Raw genomic sequence first — 21,794 nt, 5'->3', positions numbered from 1 at the left:
TAGGGCCTCAAAATTTAAAGACCCAATCACAAAATCGGCATCCAAGATGAACACACACTTCTCAGAGGACGAAATTATAGAAACAGATAAATATATGAAAAATGCTCCACTCCACTAGCCATCTGTGAAATACAAATTACAACAGCACTGAGATATTATCTCACCCCAGAAAGAATGGCCATCATAAACAAATCAACTAACAACAAATGTTCGAGAGGCTGTGGTGAAAAAGGAACCCTTCTTTATTGCTGGTGGGAATGTGGACTGGTGCAACCATTATGGAAATCTGTGTGGAGACTCTTTAAAAAACTAGGACTGAAAATCCCATTCAAGTCAGCTATTTCCCTACTGGGAATTTTCCCAGAGGAGTTGAAAACATCATATCATAGTGATATATGTGCATCTATGATTATAGCAGCACAATTTGTGATAGCCAAATCTTGGCAACAAAAGATGCTTGTCACCTGAATAATGGATGAAAAAGATGTGGTATTTTATACAATGGAGTATTACTTACTCAGCTATAAAGAATGATAAACTCACAGTCTTTATATTTAAGTGGATGCCACTTGAAGATATACTCATAAGTGAAATAAACCAGATCCATATGTGTAAATATTGTATCCCTAGTGTAAGAACTCAAAAGAAGAAATAAAATAGAAAGTTATAATACAATTAAAAGGAAAGCAAGAACTTAAGCATTAAGCAATGAAGAGAGGGCAAGGAGAAAAGCTAGGAAACATGAGAAGGGCAAAACCATACATTTCTATGCACAAGATGGTTAAGGCATGATCCTGAGAATCTTCAGCAGGTTCTTGAAACTAGCAGTTAAATGGTAGGATTCTCACCCTAAGTAACTGTATGTGCTGATACCTGTGAACTAAGCAACTGCACTGAAGATAGCAATGTGTAGTACTAGGGTCATGCTTGGAATGTCTGTCATCTGGTCATCTAAATACATACTGCCTGTCATGTCATATCAATTACTGCCTGTCTCTCAAGTAAATGTTTGTTTAAAAAAAGGGTAATAAATTATGGCAAAAAAAAGGGAAATAAATGAAAACAAGAGACAAGGAAAAAAATGTCGTAAGACTCACCTGGTACAATGCTGTATATGGTTAGATTTCTAAATTTCTGTGTAAAAATATGTAATTGTTTATTCCTATTTCATAAATACTTTTTTTGGTCACATTCTGTAGGGATTTAAAGTTTAACATATCAAAACTTGATAAAAACACCTGTTCTACGTTATGTCTAAGATGTGTGATATTCAGACAGATAGTGAGGTTAGGCCCTACTGCCTATTTTATAGGGTAATAATGTCATTAAACTTCTCTTCTGGAGGGTTAACTACTTACATTTGCAGACCAAAAATTAGAGAAAAAGAAGGACTGCAAGAACAGCCAACATTTTGACCCTAGTCTTTCAAGGTCAGTGAGGACTCAGGACATAGGAGAACCTGTACCATAACATCCTCGAACTCAGTTGTTTCACAAATTTTCTGATCAAGGAGATTATAGGGCCCCAGAGGAAAGTGATCAATGATGGAGAGCGTGCCTAAGGACAGTCACATGGACAGAAAACATTCTCTCAGGCTTTCACAGAGGGCAAATTGGTCAAGCAACGGCCGTGACTCATCCACATGGCTGACACTGACGAAGGATCTACAAACTGCAGTACAGGGTTTAAGGGTAAATTCCAAGGGGATTTGACTGACCTTGCCAGAGAGAAAAGTTACATTACTTGTTATGTAGGTCTCGCTTTATCTTGGTCTTAACCATCCCACAGAAAAGTATAAAAATGAGGTATAAAAAGTAAATCCATATTAATATGCTGAATTGTAAAATGCTCAAGTCAACAACTTCTGACATTGCCATTCCTATGGATAACCCACTACTGTAATGGACTACTGGACTATATTGGATTATTTTGTTGAATTCCCGCACCTACAATATCTAAATGGCAATGGAATACCCATCTCTGACAAAACTAAACAAAAAAAGGGGATACAAATGAAGGACCATTTTGTATCTGTATATACAAAATAGTTAGGAGAGAGATACAGCTACTTTCTCTGAATTCAATGAAAAGAAAGGTTTGTACTAATAATGTTTGGACAGGATATCATGTCTGCATCTTGTACTATAAATAACCACTATGAAGACAGCAATATGCAATGTATTAATTATTGAAACTGTTGTATAATCAGTTTCGAAACTGTCTCATTGCTATTTGTTTTTCAATACAATTAATAAAAATTAATTTATTAAAAAAGAAGATACTTAGGCTTAAATATTTCTTATATACAAAGTAAGTTTTCAAATAATAATGTTATGAATTATTAAATTGAACTAATTAAAATCACTTCCTCTGTGACTGAGACTTTTTAATTACACTAAGATTTTTTTCTATAAATTAGAAAGCCCCATAAGCATTACCCTAAATATCATAATAGTTAAAAATACTGATGACTAAGTGGCATACCAATAGTAAGAATTTTGGGACAAACAGAATTGTCTGATTTCCACTTCTGGGCTACTATGTATGCCCAAGTGTTTCTGCAAAGAATGGACTCAGGTGCTGTTGAGAGGATGCTCTCTGACACCTGACCTTGCAGGAGTTGTTCATTTTGTTATCAGAACTGTAGCTTCTGGGAATGCTTGTCACAGGCAAAATTAGAACTCTGTGCAAACACTGCAGCCTATATTGCTATTCTAGACAGAGAATTTATACAATGTGAAAACTGTCAAACATCTGTGACATTCTGCTTATTTTAAAAACATTTAAAACTGATACAGTTCCAGCCTGCTTAAATTGTCAGAAACAAATACTGCAATACACACGCCTAGTCATTAGGATAAGGCATTCAACCCCTGTCTGTTGTTTTGCTGTCACAGAGGAAATAGAAATATTGTGAAACATGTAGTCGCATTGTTATTTTTGCTCTTGAGTGCCATTGTGGTGAGAAGTGAGTATTTCTTCTCTGTCAGAAGTTACAGCAGTGTCAGGAAATGAAGACAACCATCCCACAGCCTAGCAAAAGAGAGACACAGAACAAAGAATCTCTGGGTTGTGAGAATTGAGAATTAGGGGAAAACAAGAATGAGGGAGAGAGACAGGTGGACATCATAGAAATGATGAGCTGAGATGTAGGCAAGGCCAAAGAAGTGGCAGAGTGCCCAAGACTCAGGAAGCAGTGGTGGCTACAGAGGTGTGAAAATGCTGTCGCTTCTGTACCACCACTCTTGCACAAAGCAGAAAATCATTGTTCTCCTTGGGCAGTGGTAGCCATGCAGGAGCTCTGCCTTTAGCGTGCTTGAATCTCTGTTAGACCAGAGCTCTGCATTCAGGAGGGCTTGGTGTCATGTGACAGCTGGAGCACTGCATTTGAAGAGCAGTAAGGCATGCTGCTGGACAAGAAAGTGGCAGAGATCTTCAGGATCATGACAAGTTTCAGCTGGACTACAAGAAATGGAGTTTTTGGTTAGGAGTAGATCCCTTAGAATTGATCAGAGATGTGCTTTAAAGAGGTAATTCTGGGGCTTGAGAGATAGCTTAGCGGTCTAAGTGCCATCCTGGCAAGTGCAAAGACCCATGACTTGCGGGTCCCAGAATCTCAGAGGCTGGTGGCAATGCCTGTAATCCCAGAACTGGGAAGGCTGAGGTAGGAGAATCACTAGGAGTCTGAGCTGCATAGCGAGACTCATTTATTGTACCAAATAAATGAATAAATAAATAAATAAATAAATAAATAATTCTGACTAAATGAAGAAGGGGTTCTAATTGAAGGCTGGCATATGAATGTCCAGTTAATGACTTGTTATGATAGTTTAGTATGAGATCAATGTCCAGACCACAGCACTGTCTCTAGCGGTTCCAACTAAAAATGAACAGGACCGATAAAAGGACAAAGTATAGATTTAGCAGGACACAGAAGCCTCAGCGGTGGTAGTGATCAGAGTCCAGGAGGTCCAGCAGTTCCATCCCTGTGGAGCACCAAGGGCAGGTCTGTGACTGACTGAAGGTTGTTCTGCAGCACAGCAAGGGGCACAGTGGCAAGATAGTTTTAAGTCATGACCCACTGTCTTCAGTGACTCTCAAGGAGTGAAAGAGATGCTGGACAGTCGTGAGAAAGGGATGAAAAATATAACTAGACAGGAAGAAGCACCGTAGGGAAGCCAGGCTTTGGGGAAGCGATGAACATGAATGTTGATATGCCATGGAGTGTGAGATACTAGACATGAATTTTTTTCTGAGTACCACATCTCTAACCTCTATAATGGGATGCATGATGTCTCCTCATAGTGCTGACACATAGGCCCAGGGTAAAATGTAGTCAGCTTGTCAAGTTCTGTTGGCACCCACTCTACCCATGTGCGTATAGAGCGCCCATGGTTGCTTCAGTGGCACAACTGGGCATTCACAACAGAGATCTCGTAACCACAGAGCTGCAAATGTCAACTATTTTGACATTTTTTTGCTCTGTGTGGTGCTAGGGATTGAACTCAGGACCTTGAGCTTGCCAGACAAGCACTTAATTCCACTGAGCTATCTCCCTGGCACCTATTTTGACCTTTTGCAGAAAACATTTGTCTGCTCTGCTATGAAGAGTGAACATGAAAAATCCCCAGTCTCCAGGTATGGCACACTGTGGGTGCTTTATATAAATTCTACCTCCCTGCTCTTTCCTAAAGATAATACTGAGTATTGGGGGAACAAAAGAACATGATCTTCGCTTCATCACCTTGGGCTGCAGGGAACCAGATTCACTTCCCCCAGGTTGTGAGACAGAAACGATTCTCAGAGTAAGAAGACAGAGTAAGTGCTGTGGGACTGCTACGAAGGGAAGCAGGAAGGTGTTGGGAGGCAGAAAGGTGTACGCATACCTCACAGAAGCTCACTGGGCCTTTGGGAAAAGCATCTGTTGCTTTTCATATACGAAATACACAGTCTCGCCCCCAGACTTAAACTTCTACTCACAACAGAAGACTCAAGGGAGAACAGCAGCTACAAAGCGGTAGAAAGCAAATCCAGTTTAATTTGTATAGCCAGATTTGAGGATGGAGGGAAAGCACAGGGTGGGTAAGGGATCTGCTTTTCAAAGGGAAAAGAAGAGGCCTAATTAGGTGCTGCTTTCATAGACTCAAGGAGACCACTTCAAAGCCCTGGAGGCTTTAGGATAAGAAAAACTCATGTCTGTTTAGTGAAGGGCAGAATGAAATACAGATTTGAGGGTTTAACTTGTTTAATTTAAAATCTTCACTGTATTCAATTTCTTGGATATGTCTTCTCAAAAACTATTCAGGAATGGGCTAAACAGAAATGTGACATCTAACTGGAGTGGAAGAAATTAAATGGAGAAAGAGTAGTTTCCCTATAAAGTATAATTAGAACAGTCCCCGGACCCTGCAGGGCTCAGCAGGTGCTGCTGTATGTGGAGCGGGCAGACCCAGAGTGTTCTCTTCCAGTTTCTCCAGAATGGTTGACCTACGTGAAAGAGTCGAGAAGCAGGAAAGTAGAGAAGAGCTATTGATGAGCTGTGTCATCCCAGGTAGAGAGAAAATAAAAGCTCAAAGGAAGTAATAAAGACATTTTCTTTCTTGGGCTGAACTGTAATAAGAAAGACATTTAAATATTTTCTAAGTAATCAGTACAGTGCCTTCAGCAACCTCTTCTGCGCCGAGAGAACACCAAGAGCCCACCCATCACCAGGAGGTCTAAACATTTGATTAAGAGCAGAGACTTGTCATCTCATCTCCCGGCTCATTCAGTTTTCTATATGCATCAATGTGCATCAGAGGGAAAACTTTATCAAGGCTTTGGCATCTTCTGAATAACTCAACAAAGACAGGTCAACTCAGAATCCCAAACAACACTTTCATTGTAATAGAATATTTCCTTTTTAAAGCACAGATGTACTTGGTACATTGTTAAATTATGCCTCATGAAAATTTGCTACTCTGTACTATCTCATGCTGATCTGTACATAAAACTTTGGTGTGTGTATGTGTGTTCACATGGGTGTGCATATGTGTTTGTGTGTTAAAACCTGTAAACATTCTATGTGATTTAAAATATTTATAGCAGCTTATGAACTATAGGTCAAAAAAATAAAGACCAATGCTAACAATGGATATTTTGCTTTGAATTTTAATATTACTCATAATGAAATTATTCCATTTATATATACATAATTTTCACATCTGCAGAATTCACTTAAGAAATGTAATATAATGTGCTAGCTCTTTTAGTTGCAAATATGAAATAGCAAATTTATGCTAGCCTAGATTCTAGTCTACTACTTTCTATTTTGTTTCATTGCACATCTACTTCATTCCATGTCCAGTATCACACATTGTCACCTTTTAAAAGAACAAGTCTGCCTACCAATGTTTTTCTGCTTCTAAACTAACTGCACTGAAATGGAACACATTGCTCACCTCAGGCATTTTTCTTCGCAGGGGCTCTGTAGCTTCCAAAACAAGGCTTTCCATTGCATGAATGGAAAACAACTAACTTATCATGGTACAAATCTACTGCTGTACATGATAGATAGTGGCACTGATTTATTTTTCAATTCATCCAAGTCTTAGTTGAAAGTACATGCTTTGACACCAATGAGCTAGTTAGATAATCCCATATGAAAAGTTACCAGAGGGCAATGTAACTCTAAGATATAAACTAAAATTTGAATGTTAAACAGAACCTGTATTTGAAGTTTCTACTTAGTTGAGAACACAGACAATGCCAGTAAGGCAACTGTAGTTTTATATTCAAAATAGTACTCTAGGTTTTATATTGATTAGAGCTGAAACAATGACTTGAAGGCAATGAATTCTTCCCCTCCTGTGCAAATATCCTGAGGTTCACTGTAGCAAAGGGCGCTGGGTACAAGCAAGCCCATCCAGAGCTATGCGGGGATCGCTTGCTGTCCTTGGCAGTGCTGTGGGGTAGACTTGAGGCATCTATTTAAAGTGGCATTCAACACTTGTGGTTGAGTCAGGAGTGACTCAATGAAAGCAAAGTTAGAATATGACAGCCAGAGTGGCAATGTCCTCTAGTGTCCTGAAACAAAATCCTGATAGAATGACAAAAATACATCTTCCTTCTATTCTTGGGCCATTAGAGCACTTCGCATAGATTTTCATGCCTGATCAAATTATCAGAAGAATTTATATTCTGAATGGGCCTTCTTGCTTGAATGACTAAGTCACATTTATGCCAAATTACCTAATGCATAGGGAAGTTCACGACGTCTTTCTGCAGGTGAGCTCTTCACAATACAACATGTTCCAGCTGGAGAGCAGCATGGGATGCACACCAACACATGCATTTAGTTCATAAACCATTTAGTGAGGGCTGCTGCCACCTGGCTTCCTTGCCTGAGACACGAACCCTTGAATACAAACATTGGTTGGATCTTTCTACTTTCAGTACCTGAGTTCAAATAAATTTCTTAGCACATAAGTCCTTCATAAAGGAGTTCTTTTACTTAAGACTCTAAAGATATTAAAGTGGTACCCTGTACCAAATACACTAAAAAAGATATTAAAGTGATGATTAAAGGGTGAAAAAATTCATTTACTTTCTGAAGTAGCTAGATATAGACACAACCACAAATAAATAATACATATATAAGCGCTAAGTATCATAGAGTTCTGGTGCTAGTCTTTAATGCCTCTGGGAAAAACTTCAGAGAGAAAAGGAAACATTACCTTTTCCTACTTTTTCATTACTTATCTCTGTGCCATGTACTACATTTCCATGTTCCCTGTTGGTCCATGTTTAGCATCTTTGTTCTAAATTGGTTACCTCTGGGTTAAGATTCAGGCTGGTGTGATGGTTGTCAGATTAATTATATTAAAAAATACCTAGGAAATTAATTAATTTTATTTTATTTTATTTTTTTTTTGCGGAACTGGGGATTGAACTCAGGCCCTTGTGCTTGCCAGGGAAGCACTTATTCCACTGAGCCATCTCCCCGGCCCCTGGTAAATTAATTTAAAGCAGTTGTGAGTGTGACACTGTCCAGCAGGCAGCAGGCCCAGAAGGAACAAAAGCAGAAGGAAGGTGCCCACAGCGCAGACCCTCAAATTTGAGGTTCTGTGAGGTGAGTAGCCATGTTTACCATGTACTCTCTGCCATGATGCTTTGGCCATAATAATGGGACCAGCGATCTATGGACTTCCTATCTCTGCAAATGTGAAACAAAATCAACCTTTCCTCCTTTCAAATCATGTACACCAGGTATTTTGCCACAGTGATGGACATTTGACTAACATAGGTAGAGTAGCAATCAAAGAGGAGTCTCAGTCTCTGTAAGTTCCTCAAAGTTCTGCTTATGAGTTATAAAGTGAACATCCATGATAGTCTAAGAGGGAAAGAAGAAAGGAAAGGGGCTGGATGTTGCTGATAGATATAAAAAGGGTGCTGTACCCCCAGTTCACACATGCTATGTAGAATATATTTGCTCTCACAGCTTGGAAATGTTTTTATTCTTCTCTGTCTCAATGCAGATGTAAGTGAGGCTTGAATGTAGGCTACTAGTGAGCAAAATAATTTTGAGGCTCAATATTCCTCTAAGAGCTCCTCTGACCTTTTAATATACTTAGCTAGGATGGTTTAAGTGAGGCATGCCTTGACAACTTTATAAAACTCTACTATTATATATAATCTCCTCTATTAAATATAGTAACATTTAATGACAGTATATGCAACAATGAGGCGAAAAATAAATTCAGTTAAGCTGATAATGTTGGGTTGCCAGCTAAGTTTACTCATTATCAAAGTCATTAGCCTCTACAGACCATGTTCACATTGTACATAATTCAGAATCATACCTCAGCATACTGCAGGTCTTTGCATGTTGTAGAACTCTGAGATTTTCAAATATGATAAAATCACCATTGCTAAATCAAGGCCCCAAACAAAACTTTATTTTTTTAATTTATGGTTACTTTATGAATTATATTTTAACAGTTGTTTTCTCCATGTAGCTCTGTTTTGACTGCAATAGGATTTTTTATTCAAATAATCCTTTTAGAATCAACTTTGTTAATTATTTTAAAAATAGCTTTATTAGAACAGTCAATTCAAATGGGTACACAGACAGGGTCTGTTTTATTTTTGAGTCAATAACAATGTTCACTATGGTCTCAGAGGTAAGTTTTCCTAATCATAAAAACAAATAATGTTTCTGAATTTCAAACTCCATTTAAAAATTGTAAGGCTATAATTTTTAATTGAAATCATTTAAAACATTTTATAGAAAATGAAGCATTCCCTGGTGTTACTATGGCAATTTAAATATATTTCAGCTAGTTCTATTTTTTGCTTTGGATTTTTTGTTGTTGTTATTTTATTCGATCACTTAGCTCTTGTATTTCTAAAACACTGTCTCGTGCAACAAGGTAGAAAGACAGAAGAATTAAAAATAAATAAGATGTCCAAACTGTTTATTTTTGATGATTCAATTCATGCAATCTTTAATATCTGATAAGATATTCAGCTTTATATATATATATAATATGTAACACTGAATCAAAACTAATTCAATACTAATCATATTAGCAGGTTCTCAGGGAAGATACTTCACTTCCTGCTGTATGTCAAATATTTCTGTAAGATGTAAAAGTGACTAATCAAAGGGGAAATACCAAAGACATTCAAAACAGCATCTTCCCTTTTGAGTTTCAGTGTAACCAGCTGCTATACCTACCCCACATCATGGTGCTATTTAAAAGTGTGAACATTGGTGCATCATTATATATTGATATATTAGTCCTTGTAAAGGGTGACCTAGATTCTAACATGTTGGGGGATGCCACATGGTAACAATATAAATAGGTATAGATCAGACAATGACTAATCACATCCTACAAGAATCAAAGCCATTTCATTCAAGCATTAGAGGAACTTTGCAGAGCAACATTCCAGTGAAAAGGATAAAATAAACAACATGGAGAAGCTATCTGAGGTCAAGGTATGTGCACCATTGGGATTTTCTTATAAACCCTTAATATTTACAATGTATTTGTTTTTCTTCCTCCTTTTACAGTTGGAAATAAGGCTAAAGTAAGAACAGTTACTCAAAACATTCAAACCCTTCTAGACTCTACTGAAGGACTGGGTATTAAATACTGTGACCAATCTTTCACAATTCTTTTGCTTACCTAAAATTGCAGATTATCTACATCACAAAGTCTGTCATTTAAAATACAGAAATCAAATCCTTATTAGCCAAAGCAGTGTACAGTCAAAACCAGAATATTTACACACTGCTATGAACTTGGTTTGTAATAACATTAAGTAATGTAGAAAAAGACCCTCAATTTTTTCTTTGCTTTGAAAATGATAACTACTTAGTGAGATTTAAAATCAAATTTGAAATAAATTTAATTTTTCCCTTAATACTAATAGAAAACAGTGATTTTTTTTCCAGAGATATAAAACCACGTGAAAGCCAACACTGGTTTTCTCTTGCTTTGCAACTTCTCTGTTTCTTTCTTTTATGCCTCATTTCTTCCATGCTTTTGCCCTCTCCATCTGCATGGATGATGTATTTTTAAAAAGGAAAGGAAAAAATCTCCAGTTGCAACTTCCACAGACTAGCCAAGTTCTCTGGAATTCTAACTCCTGTTAGCACCCTGAACTCCTGCACTGTTACCAGAACAGCACAGACAGCTTAATCAGTATATCTTGAATAAAGAGAGGAAGGAGAGGAAAGGAGAGAGCGTGGTACAATCCAATTAACTGAAGCATTAAGATTGACATGACAAGTAGCCGACTACCAACCTAGAGAAGAATTACAGACCCACCCGATACAGACATCTCAATGTAGTGAGTTTTCCCCTTTTTGGTTCATTTATAGTTCTCATGGCTAGCATTTTTTTAGTTTAAGAAAGCTAAACAGAGAATGTGACAGAGCCAGAGCTGTATGTATGACTGTGTATACATTTATAAGCATAACAAGGGGTGCTGTTCTTGAACTAAAAGATCATGTATAAACCTGCTCTGATATCTTTTTTATTCAAAGCATTAAAATGATTGATTCATATACTACAAAGAGAATGAAAATGTTATGCATTCCTCCTCCTTGGTCATCTTAATTCATTTTTATTTATTTTTCTGTAATATTTCCATGGCTTCAAAGGCTCAGATTCTAACAGGAGGATGGTGTGCGCATGGAGGAGCGATTGGCAGTGGGACAACCCAGCTTGGGAAGCTGTGACTTTGGTGCTGGCTCTCCAGGGCTGAGATTCTACCTCTGCCACCAGAGCTGCCTGCAGACCCAGGGATTACAGAGGTCTGCTGGTCTCTTCCCGAGCAGGATAGTCATGTGGACGTGGGCAAGAATGAGGCAGAGGCGCACAGGCACGTTCTTACCTCTACACCATTTTTGGTTTTAGTGAGAAGAATGAAAGACCTCAGTATCTCAACCATGAGTGCCCTTCTTACCTCTACTCAGCCTGACAATATCTTATTCCACTTATTATTTAGTATTTACCTCCTCTTCTTTCTTATTTATTTATTTATTTACTTTGTGCAGGGTCTCACTACACACAGCTTGAACTCGTAGTGATCCTGTTTTCAGCCTTCCCAGTGCTGGGATTTCAGGTGCATGCCCCAACTCCCAGACTTGGTAGGCATCTCAGTGCACTCCGGAGGCAGGGCTGGCGAGGCATGTGGTGCCAGGGACCGAACTGTGGCCCCTGCACTTGCCTAAGCAGGTGCTTTAGTTTGCTGGGCCTTGAGAATTTTAAATTTAAATTAATTTTTCTCTTTAGGATTTAGTAATGAAAATAAACTAAGGAATATTCATCCAGTCAACCATTCGCCTCTTTCCCTCAGTTTATTGAGAATCACTCCCTGAGGACGTAACATAGAGATAGATACAGAAGAAGCAGGAGAAGAGGGGAGAGGAGAAAGAAAAGGATGTGGGTATGGGGAGAGGAGGAGGTGGAGTCACTCAAGAAAATGGAGATGTTTTCTGAAGACGCAAGTCAGAAAGGAAAAAGAGGAGAAAAAGGAGAAGAGCAAGAGAGGAAGGAGATAGGAATGGGAAGAGAAGACAGAAAAAGAGAAAGAGAAGACGGTAGAGGAATATGGGGAAATGTAAGAAGTGGTAGCTGAGAAATAACGAGGAAATAGAGAAGGAGGAGTCTGCTTTAGTTGCTCATTTAACACTGAGACACAACACCCAAGGGCATCTCGTGACACGGATACCCGCAGCTCTAAAAAGGAAAGGTTTACTTTGCCACCCATTTTACAGAGGTGTCAGTCCGCAGTCATCCGGCTCCAAGGCAAGGAGTCACAGCAGACAGGAAACAGCTCACAGCATGGTAGATAACAGCAGGGAGATGCACCCTTCCAGCTCCCCTGCCCCCAGAACTTGGCTTCTCCTTTCAGCCTTCACCTTTCAATATCAATCTTAGCTATAAACTCATCAGTGGGCTAATCCACCGATACAATCACCTCCCCAAAGTGCCACCTACAATCACAAGGCTTTGGGAAGACATCTAGTTATAACTCACAACAGAAACAACACAGTGTCCCATGTGGCTCCATGTCCTGCCCCAGTAAGGGTGCTACATGGCTCTTGCTGTCTGTTTCTGTAGAAGAGAAGCATGCTTCTGCAGATTTTGCCTTCTGTTGTTCTTATTGAACAAGGGCTGCTCATGGTCAAGCCTCCTGGTGTGTCCCTCACCCCAGCCCACAAGATCACCCTGCCATCAGAAAGCATCTTTGCACCCTGTCCATCTAAGCTGCCAGGTTAAGTCATAGCCATGCCAAGGACCTGGCTGACTTCCTTAGTCCCTGACCTTCAGATGTCCACAGTGAGGACCTGTCTGGCCCTGGTGAGCCTCGTCTTTCAGGTCTCAGGTGAGCTGTGTTACCTGCTGACTCTCTGTTCATCCAAAGCATGGGGTTACCACGTGCTACTGGACCCACTTCCCTTCAAGGCTTTTAAACACCTCTCAGGCTGAAGTCACTCCATGCAATATTTACAGGGAATGGCTACTGTAATTCTTTTGGGAAGAGGCCAAGAAAGAGAGAAAATTGGTTTCTGATCCAGAGAATGACTAAGTTACCCTGGCATGGAAGAGATGCAGGATCAAGTCTAATTCCAAGTCACTTCCCAGGAAACAGCAGCCAGTTAAGCCCATCCCTTGGCCTTGCACACTCCTGTGAGAGACACCAGCGTGGGCAATCCCTCCTGTAGGTAATCCAGAGTGTTGTTCCAGCAAAACCTGGCCCCATGTTGCAGGGTCATACATTTCCAACAGACTCAAGTTTAAATTGTCGACATGAGCATACATAAGCACCATGTACACTCATGGGGCTGAAAGAAGACAGAATCTATCTTTCAGATGTGAACCTGTATCCCATTACTAGATCATCCATATCCTTGATAACTAAGAAATAATTTACATCAATCCTGTCAGAGTTTGTGGAAAGTACAATTATATTTCATAGTCTTCTGTGTATGTACGAAAGTACTAATTTGTCAAATATAGACATTTCAGATATGCCATGTTCTTAAGTCTTGTTTTGCGTTTATTTTTTTTTCAGTTATTAATGCACCAGAAAATTCAATTAAAGTGGCTCTTTTTCATGACACCAGAGAGCCAGTTCTCTTCAACTGAATTGTTGTTGTCAGGGTCATACCTGGAAACAGTATGACAAGTCAACAGGCCTTGCAATAATTTTGTGCAGTAATTATAGTGGATACACATGACATCTGCTGAGCAATTATCACTTAATTAGTTACTGAGTATTTGCTGTACCAGTAGGTAGATTCCTAACTTATGAAATATATGATAGAGTATTCTTTCTGTGGTAGGAAATTGACAAATAATCTTACAACTTTTATGCTTTCTTTATTACAGAAATATTATAGGTATATTAGAAAATATAGAAAAACCAAAAGAGAAAAAAAAGTGTGTTCAGTGCTATGACGTCTCTATTTATAACAACAGAATATTTTTAAAGTTTTGGGGAGAAGAGTATCTTCCTCAGTGTCTGCTTTCATGTGTACACTGTGTAGCACACGTAGAATATGCTGTCAATGGAAGAACTCAACTGAATAAGCAGTCTTTGAAAAGGTAAACTGGCATCTTCTTCCAAAGAAACATCACCTCCTAAGCCAGTAAGGCAGAACACAGAGACTCCACACATTCCTACACAAGAGCTCCATGCATACGTGGGAACCTGATATATTCGTAATGTAAAGTACACATTAAGGGCTACAGTACCATCCTATTGCAGCAGCAATGAAGTAATAAATCTACTCCTTTTAAATATATATATAATAATAATTATTATCATTATTATTATTTTTTGGCTCAGGCTGCCTTAAGGGTGGGTCTGGTCAGACATGTGGAGCTGGGAATCAAACCACAGTCCCCTGCTCCTGATTGGCTTTGCCCAAGTAGGTGCTTAAACAATTGAGGTAACCTGTAAGCCCCCCCCCCCTTTTAAATTATAAAAGTACTATATTACCACATATCTGGGTGAGCACTCTCTTCACCAAGATTTACTCCAGAAAAGTAACAAGCTATCTGATTTGAGAAGCATGAAGGAAAAGGTAGGATTTATATAAGATATTAGACAGAGCAGTTAAAAGGCTCCAAGCCTCAGACAAATGAGCAAAAGTTTCACCATATAATCAGAGGAAGATAATTTCTATACTATTGCCTACTCAAACAGAGGATAGTATAGACATTTAAATAAACAAACACCGTTCAATCCCCAGTACCACAAAAATTAAATAAATTATCAAACACCAATACTCTGAAAATTTAGTAAAGCATCTACAAGCTAAGGTAACAAAAATTCACTTAGCTTCATTAACAATGGCGAGACAAATTTACTATTTATAACTACATAGAAACTTCCAAAACCAGTGTCCTTACGTGCTGTTGTAGGCAGAGATCATATCTATATACAATACATAATTTAAAGCAAGTTTAAACAATCTGTCTGATGCACAGGGTTATATAATGGCATACTGGAATAGGTCATTATCAACGTCACATTCTTAAAGATCAAGGGATGGATGCTGCTTCTAAAATGTAGAGATTAAATAGTCTACTCTTCCTGGAAAATCAGCTTATTGACCCTATTCCAATCTTATCAAAAATTCCTCAGCAAAAAATTCATATACATTTGAAAAGGTTTTCTATGGCAGTATTTGACTTGAAGTATGTATCAATAATGTTCTTAGGAGCAAACAAGTCACATTAAATTTCCAATTTTATTTGAATTTTCTGCTTATTTTTATATCACTGGCTAAATCCTTCTGGCACTTCTGATAGAACAGCGATTTATTCTTCAGTTGCCTCAAATCTTAAAGAAGTTACTTTAACACCCACAATACTCACTTAAATCTAGTCTATCTCATTCACTTTCAAAATGCACTCCATATTTTTAGCAGTAACTCAAATATATAAGTCAACACTTGACATGGGGAAAAGCAATAATCTTTCCCTGTCACACATGTTGCAACCTATTTGTCTTACCAATAAAACAAATATAAACCAAAAATAGATTTATAACTATGAGACAGCCTAGTTTAAATCTTCAATGGCACAAAAATACATATTTCTTAATTATTCACATTTCATTTCACTTAAATACATGCCCTAGCCAAAAAGTAAAATCCTTTTAGGAGTCAAACAGAAATAAAACCAGACATATCAAACAATGCAAGAAACAGTTTTATGAGCATCTGCATGTTATGATAATCTATGTTCAGGATTATCATGTAGAATCATAATTTATAGATAAAAGGTTCAGGTGGTCTATAATATTTATATAACCATTATTGTTAAAAGTGAGAAGATTTTTTTTTTTTTTTTTTTTTTTTTTGAAACAGGGAATGACCTCAAGGCATTGCGCTTGCCAGGGAAGCGCTTATTCCACTGAGCCATCTCCCTGGCCTTAGTGAGAAGATATTTAAAAAAACCTTAAGTAATCAAAAGTATTTATATGATGCCACATTATTCTATTCTCCATTCCAGATACAATTTTCTGCATTATTCAAAAACATCAATACAAGGCTCCTGCAGCTAAAGATGACTTTTTAAATTACCATTTATACTGCACTACAGCATTAAATATATAGACAGAAGATCATTTTTGCACTAACCCTCAATGCTTTAGATAAAATTAGACAAACAAGGTCATGCAGTTGAATTGAATATTGAAATTTGCGACCAAACAATTAGCCTGAGACTTAGATATATACAGGCACAGTGGAAAAATATAAATTTAATTTTATTTCAAGAGAGTATTGTATGAACTCTGGGATATGGCAATGCTTCACACACACACACACACACACACACACACACACCCAAAAAAAAAAAAAAAAAAAAAAAAAAAACAAAAAAAAAAAAACAGGCTTCAACAGTCAGACACATAATTGTTAAAGTCTACCTCACAAGGAGAGATAAAAAAAATGCATCCTGGACATTGACTTACTCATTACACAGCTGAAAAAGACAACTGTCTTCTATGTGGCTGGTCTCCCAACCCTCTGAGCTGCTGGAGGGAGGCACACTTTCCTCTCTTTCCCTGAACTTCTATGAAGCCATGCCAGAGAGCACCTGCTCTCCTACTGGCAGCATTTACCCTTTATGCAAGACAGTGCCCATGTCCAGCTCTTCTGTAAGACCCTGTGCCTGATGGGTATGAGCTAGGGCTTTCTCCTCATCCTCCAGACCAACACTGGTCACCAACATCATTGGGCACCAGAACTCTCTTCCGTACTCAGCAGCACAGACCTGTTCCTATAGACAATTAAATTTACAAACATAGTACTACTGTATGGCATCACATAGGAAGACAGGCTACATTAGATCAAAATAGTTGCTGGAAAGAATTTTCCACCATCCATGCAGCCACACCTGGTTCTGTTTTAGGAAAACAATGAAGAAAGCCATATCCTTGGGAATGTCAGCACCACCTTTTACCAATACCATAATTTCCATACCTTTGCAGCCACTGATGAGTTGGGTTTCTCCAGCAAGTCCCAAAGTTTCTTCCGTTTCTCTGGGCAGCATGTATTATCAAATTCTTCTCCCTCTCGCTCACGCATGGTCTCTGCCTCTCGCCTCAGTTCTTCGTTCATCTGTTCCTTCTTCTGATGGTACCTGGCTTGGCAGCAGGACTCTAAGTAGATCTCATCGATGCCCCAGTAATCAAGCTCCTGGCCAAAAGAGAGTGCGCACATTTCTTCCATCATGTGCAGCTTCCCTGTCCGGTAGAAATTTAAAATGGACGTGAAGGCTCCAGGATGTCGATCAAAGAAATACTCGTTCTCATTGAGATTGTAGTCATCGCACACCTCCAGGAGGCTCTCGTGTGTGTTGCAGTCCCTAAGCTTTCCCAGGCGTGTCCTGGGCAGCCTGTCCAGTGTTCTCCACAGCACTTCGTGGTTGAGGCCCCCCACGTTGATCTTCACTCTCCGTGAGCACGTTTTGCTTCTAATAATGTCCACAGGTTCAGGAGGGAGAGAAAGTGTTGACCTTGAAGTCTTCCTATTTAAGCCCGGGGGAGCCTTTTCTGCCATTTTGAACTGGATGAAGTTGTAGAGCCAGGATCCTTAAAAGAAACGAGGTCAGCTGCAGCTGTCTATCTCTGAGGCAGGCATGTCTCCCGAGCCCTGGAAGAAAATAACCATCATTTGGTTATTTGAATTTTTTCCTAGAGTGCTTCCTATTCTCTAGGATCATTCTGCAGTTAAAACTAGGAGGTATGATACTAATGACTGCTGATCTGTTGGAGATACAAACCTTTTCTATAGAATATGGGGGTGGGACACAACACAACATACTATTACACAGCAGAAGCTGTGTGCTGAGCTGTATGGATCTGCAAGTTGACAGTTCTCAAAGAAGTCACCTGACACGGTTTTCTCAAGTCGCAGTCTGTGACACATGTACTGGTAAACAGTTTTACTGACCTCTCCAACCTGCTGGGTTAGTTCCTGTTCATTCTAGACCTCAGATTTATAGCTTTTCCCACCACATGCCATCACCCAAACTCACTGTCAGAGAAAATCTGATTCATCCACCAACATCCAAATAAGCATAGTTTCATCAATGATATCTCCTAAACAAATCATAAGTCCTCCACCAAAATTAACTAGCTCCTATCCAAAGCACTGGCTTAAACCCTCTTACCTACATCTCTACAGCAGCCTCTTAACTAGGTACCCAACTCTGATTTTGGCCATCTAAAAACTAATCTCTCCACAGGTACTAAAATGATCTGCTAAGATACAAATTTGACCTTCCCATTCATGTGCTTTAAACCCTGCAAAGACTCACTGGTCTTAGAAGTATAAAATCTCAGCAGCACTACAAACTCTAGTTAACTATTTTAGAGCTGCCTTTCTAGTTTGCCTCTCTAGTCTCACCTCTCGTCTCTCCCTCATTCTACAGTAATCCCCCTTTATCCCCTTTAGTATGCACCGGACATCAATAAGGGATTCATTGAGACCTGAAAGTGAAGAAAGTTTTGAACCCTGTATACATTATATTCTTTCCTATGTAACACAATACATTAGCACAGTTACTTGTAATAACATAGTCTAATAAAATTTATTTAACTCATGAATTTCTGGAACATTCTATTTAATACTTTGGGACCTTGTTTGACCATGAGTAACACCATAGGAAGCGTAACACATTCATGACTAAAGGGAGGCTTCTGCGCACCACCTATCCCATACTGCGCACATCACCATTTCAAGGGTTTGGCTTGTTGATGCTGTGTCCTGGAAGGACTTCCACTCCTCCCATTCCTTTCCTATTCTTCCACAATTTCTACTTTCTCTTCAAGATTTAGGTCACACCTCACCCTTCCGACAGTCTTCCATGATACGTCCCCTCTGTAAGCATAAAAATCTCTGTAAATGTCCCTTTCATGTCACTGCACCACTGCAATGACATTCTTCCCACAGCATGCTGGAAGCACTTGAGGATCAAGAGCACCTTCTCTATTCCATTATACCCATATAAATGAGTACAATGCATATCTATTTTATTTGTTTACTTGATGTTAAATATCAAACCAATTATTTAAATATATATGGCTAGAAAATTCATAAATGGAGTTTTCGGAATAATATGCCTAAAGAGCATCTGTTTATATGTCATATGTATACAATGTATATCACAATGTATATGTGTCTTTGTCTTCCTTTACTTCCAAATCTTTTCCTGTGTGGTAACATTATTGCTCTAGTACTCACTTATTTTTAGTTTTGTTTTTTTTTTAACAGGGTCTCACTGTATAACTCAGACTTGGAGTGATCCCATTTTCAGCCTCCCCAGCACTGGGACTACAGGTGCGCACCACTATGCCTAGACTCAGTTGTCTGCTCAGGGTTCCCAGGGGTGGGATAAATGAGGCATGTGGTGCCAGGGATTGAACCCCAGTCCCTGTGCTTGCCTAAGCAGGTGCTTAGTCCACTGAGGTATCTTCCCAGCCCTAAGTACTTACCTATTGATCTATTATTCTGATCTGCAGCAGCTAGAATCTTCATAGTTATTTTCCCCTTAAATGCTTTGGCAGAAAATTATGAGCTTTAAACAATTCATTCAAAACACTACCTTTAATGTAAAACACCATGTTTCATAAATCAATGGCTTATACCAAAGGAAAGAACTTTTAGATTTAAAAACTTATAATAGCAGTCTTTTAAAAATGCACACCAATTTCTGTATGCCTCTGGTTTCTCTATCCTGAAAGTTAAATTTATTTCTCCATCTGGAGGGCAAGTATCCTCTCAAGTGAATATTTTAAGTTTCTGAAAAAATATAGATGGACTATATAAGAAGTATTTTTAAAATGGCCAGTAAGTATATTTGAATTGGGAGCTTTTCAACTACATAGATACAGAAATATTCTAGTCCCATACATGTATACTTTCCTCATAGATAACACAATTGCCTATTTTTATAAAAATGAAGAGGAGATATAATGATTGGGTAAGTAATTTAAACTTTCTGAGCTCGATTTCCTAATCTACAAAATGGAGAAAACACTACCATAATTAGCTTTTAAATACTTAAATGAGAGAGTTTATTCAAAGTGCTCTATACAGGGAGATAGATCAGAACAGAATAAGAATCTTCATATTTCTATGTAAAGTTGGTTTCTAACTACTGATAGCAAATAAAGAGAGACTCTGCTTCCACATGCTGTCTACCAGTGACAGCAGAGATAAACCTGGAAATGGGCTTGTATATTCTCTCTCTCTCTCTCTCTCTCTCTCTCTCCCTCCCTCCCTCCCTCATTTTTTTGTTGTTGTTGATGTAGGATTTTTTGTCTTTGATTTTTTTTATATTTGTCTCCTTCATTGTTTGATCTTGTTTTTATATGAATATACATGTGGTCCCTGGCCTCGTTATGGTGAGGCTGTTCTGTTCTTTTCATCTCTTCCTTCTCTTTCCCTCCAGTCTTCTGCACCAATTTCCCAATTTAACACAATTCTCCTTTGTCCTCCAGCCTTACTTCTAACCTCTTCCTCTTCTTCCATTTCTCTATGCTCTCCTAACCCCTTTTAAATTATAATTCCTCAGGGCAAAATTGACATATTAAGAATCTGTACATTGTATATACAATTTTCTGGCTCATTTTAGATTTTGTTATATAACAAAAAGTCTAGTTCATATGGTTAATGGTGGAAAATAATGGTTATTCCAGTCTGTCATTTTCTAGGCTGTGTTAGCTATTGTTCTCAATGGTACTACTATAGCCAAAAATGACATAATTTTTCTAAGCAGCTGTTCTTTCGGGTATTCCAAGACTGAGATTGACTAAGGGTCACAGGAAATATTGTAGCATAGTGGCAAAGAACCAAGGACTGGGCCTAACAGTCAACAACATCTCATCCCCAACAAATTGAAGAGGTAGGATCTTGCAACACTCAAATTCTAAAAATCAGCTACACCTGGAAGGTAACTCATAGAAACACTCACTTCCTAATGGTTATAATTCCTAGCAATAAAACAACCCACCATAGGCAATTTACAAATAACACCCCATGAATTAAAATGAAAAAAAAAAAGAAAATAAAATGAGAAGACATTTAAATAAGATACAATCCCAGAAAACCAGTTCACCAAAGGCAAAGTCAAGGTGCAGTGAATGGGACAATCTTAAAGTCACCTGCCCAGCCTCTCTGAAATCATAACAACAAAGCAACTAAATGAGGAACTAGAAAAAGTAAAATCAGAAATAACTTCTCAAATATTGCTAGAGATGGTGTCCACAATGAAAACCATTCTTAGTAACTGTAGAGCAGATGCAGACAAAAAAGCAGAGGGTCTTAAAAAAATTATAGAGGCAATAAATGTTTAGCACAGGAAATAAATGGAATCCATAAGCAGATTCAAACAAGATATCCAGAAGAATAAAATCTGCATTAAAAGTATTTGCAGAAGGGGGCCAGGAAGGTAGCTCAGTGGAATAAACACTTGCCTGTCAAGTTCAAGGGCCTGAGTTCAATCCCCGGTTCCGAAAATAAAACAAACAAACAAACAAACAAACAAACAAACGTATTTGCAGGAGATTAAGTCAATGTGAGGACAGGATCTCAGATATAGAAGACAGGCTTGCTGTTAGCAATCATGCAAAGAAAGATATCTTACAAATAACAAGGAATCCACCCCAGAAAGAATGGCTATCATAACGAAATGAGCCAACAACAAATGTTGGAGAGGATGTGGGGAAAAAGGAACCCTTCTCCACTGCTGGTGGGAATGTAGACTGGTGCAACC

General features: G+C 38.5%; 1 protein-coding gene across 2 annotated transcripts in view; it reads right to left on the bottom strand.

Moving 5' to 3' along the window:
* Positions 1-21,794, bottom strand: part of Kcnb2 (potassium voltage-gated channel subfamily B member 2) — a 534,338-nt gene that overhangs the window by 482,088 nt on the left and 30,456 nt on the right. For both annotated transcript variants that reach the window (XM_023722397.1, XM_004637544.2), the window contains exon 2: positions 16,997-17,668. In XM_023722397.1, coding sequence (XP_023578165.1) covers positions 16,997-17,575 — 579 coding nt within the window. In that variant the 5' untranslated portion in view covers positions 17,576-17,668. The remainder of the gene's footprint in view (positions 1-16,996; positions 17,669-21,794) is intronic.

Source organism: Octodon degus, unplaced genomic scaffold (assembly GCF_000260255.1).
Source record: "Octodon degus isolate 3935 unplaced genomic scaffold, OctDeg1.0 scaffold00091, whole genome shotgun sequence".
NCBI lineage: Eukaryota > Metazoa > Chordata > Mammalia > Rodentia > Octodontidae > Octodon > Octodon degus.
Note: the sequence above shows the minus strand (reverse complement) of the source record. Positions and strands in the feature narration are given on the sequence as shown.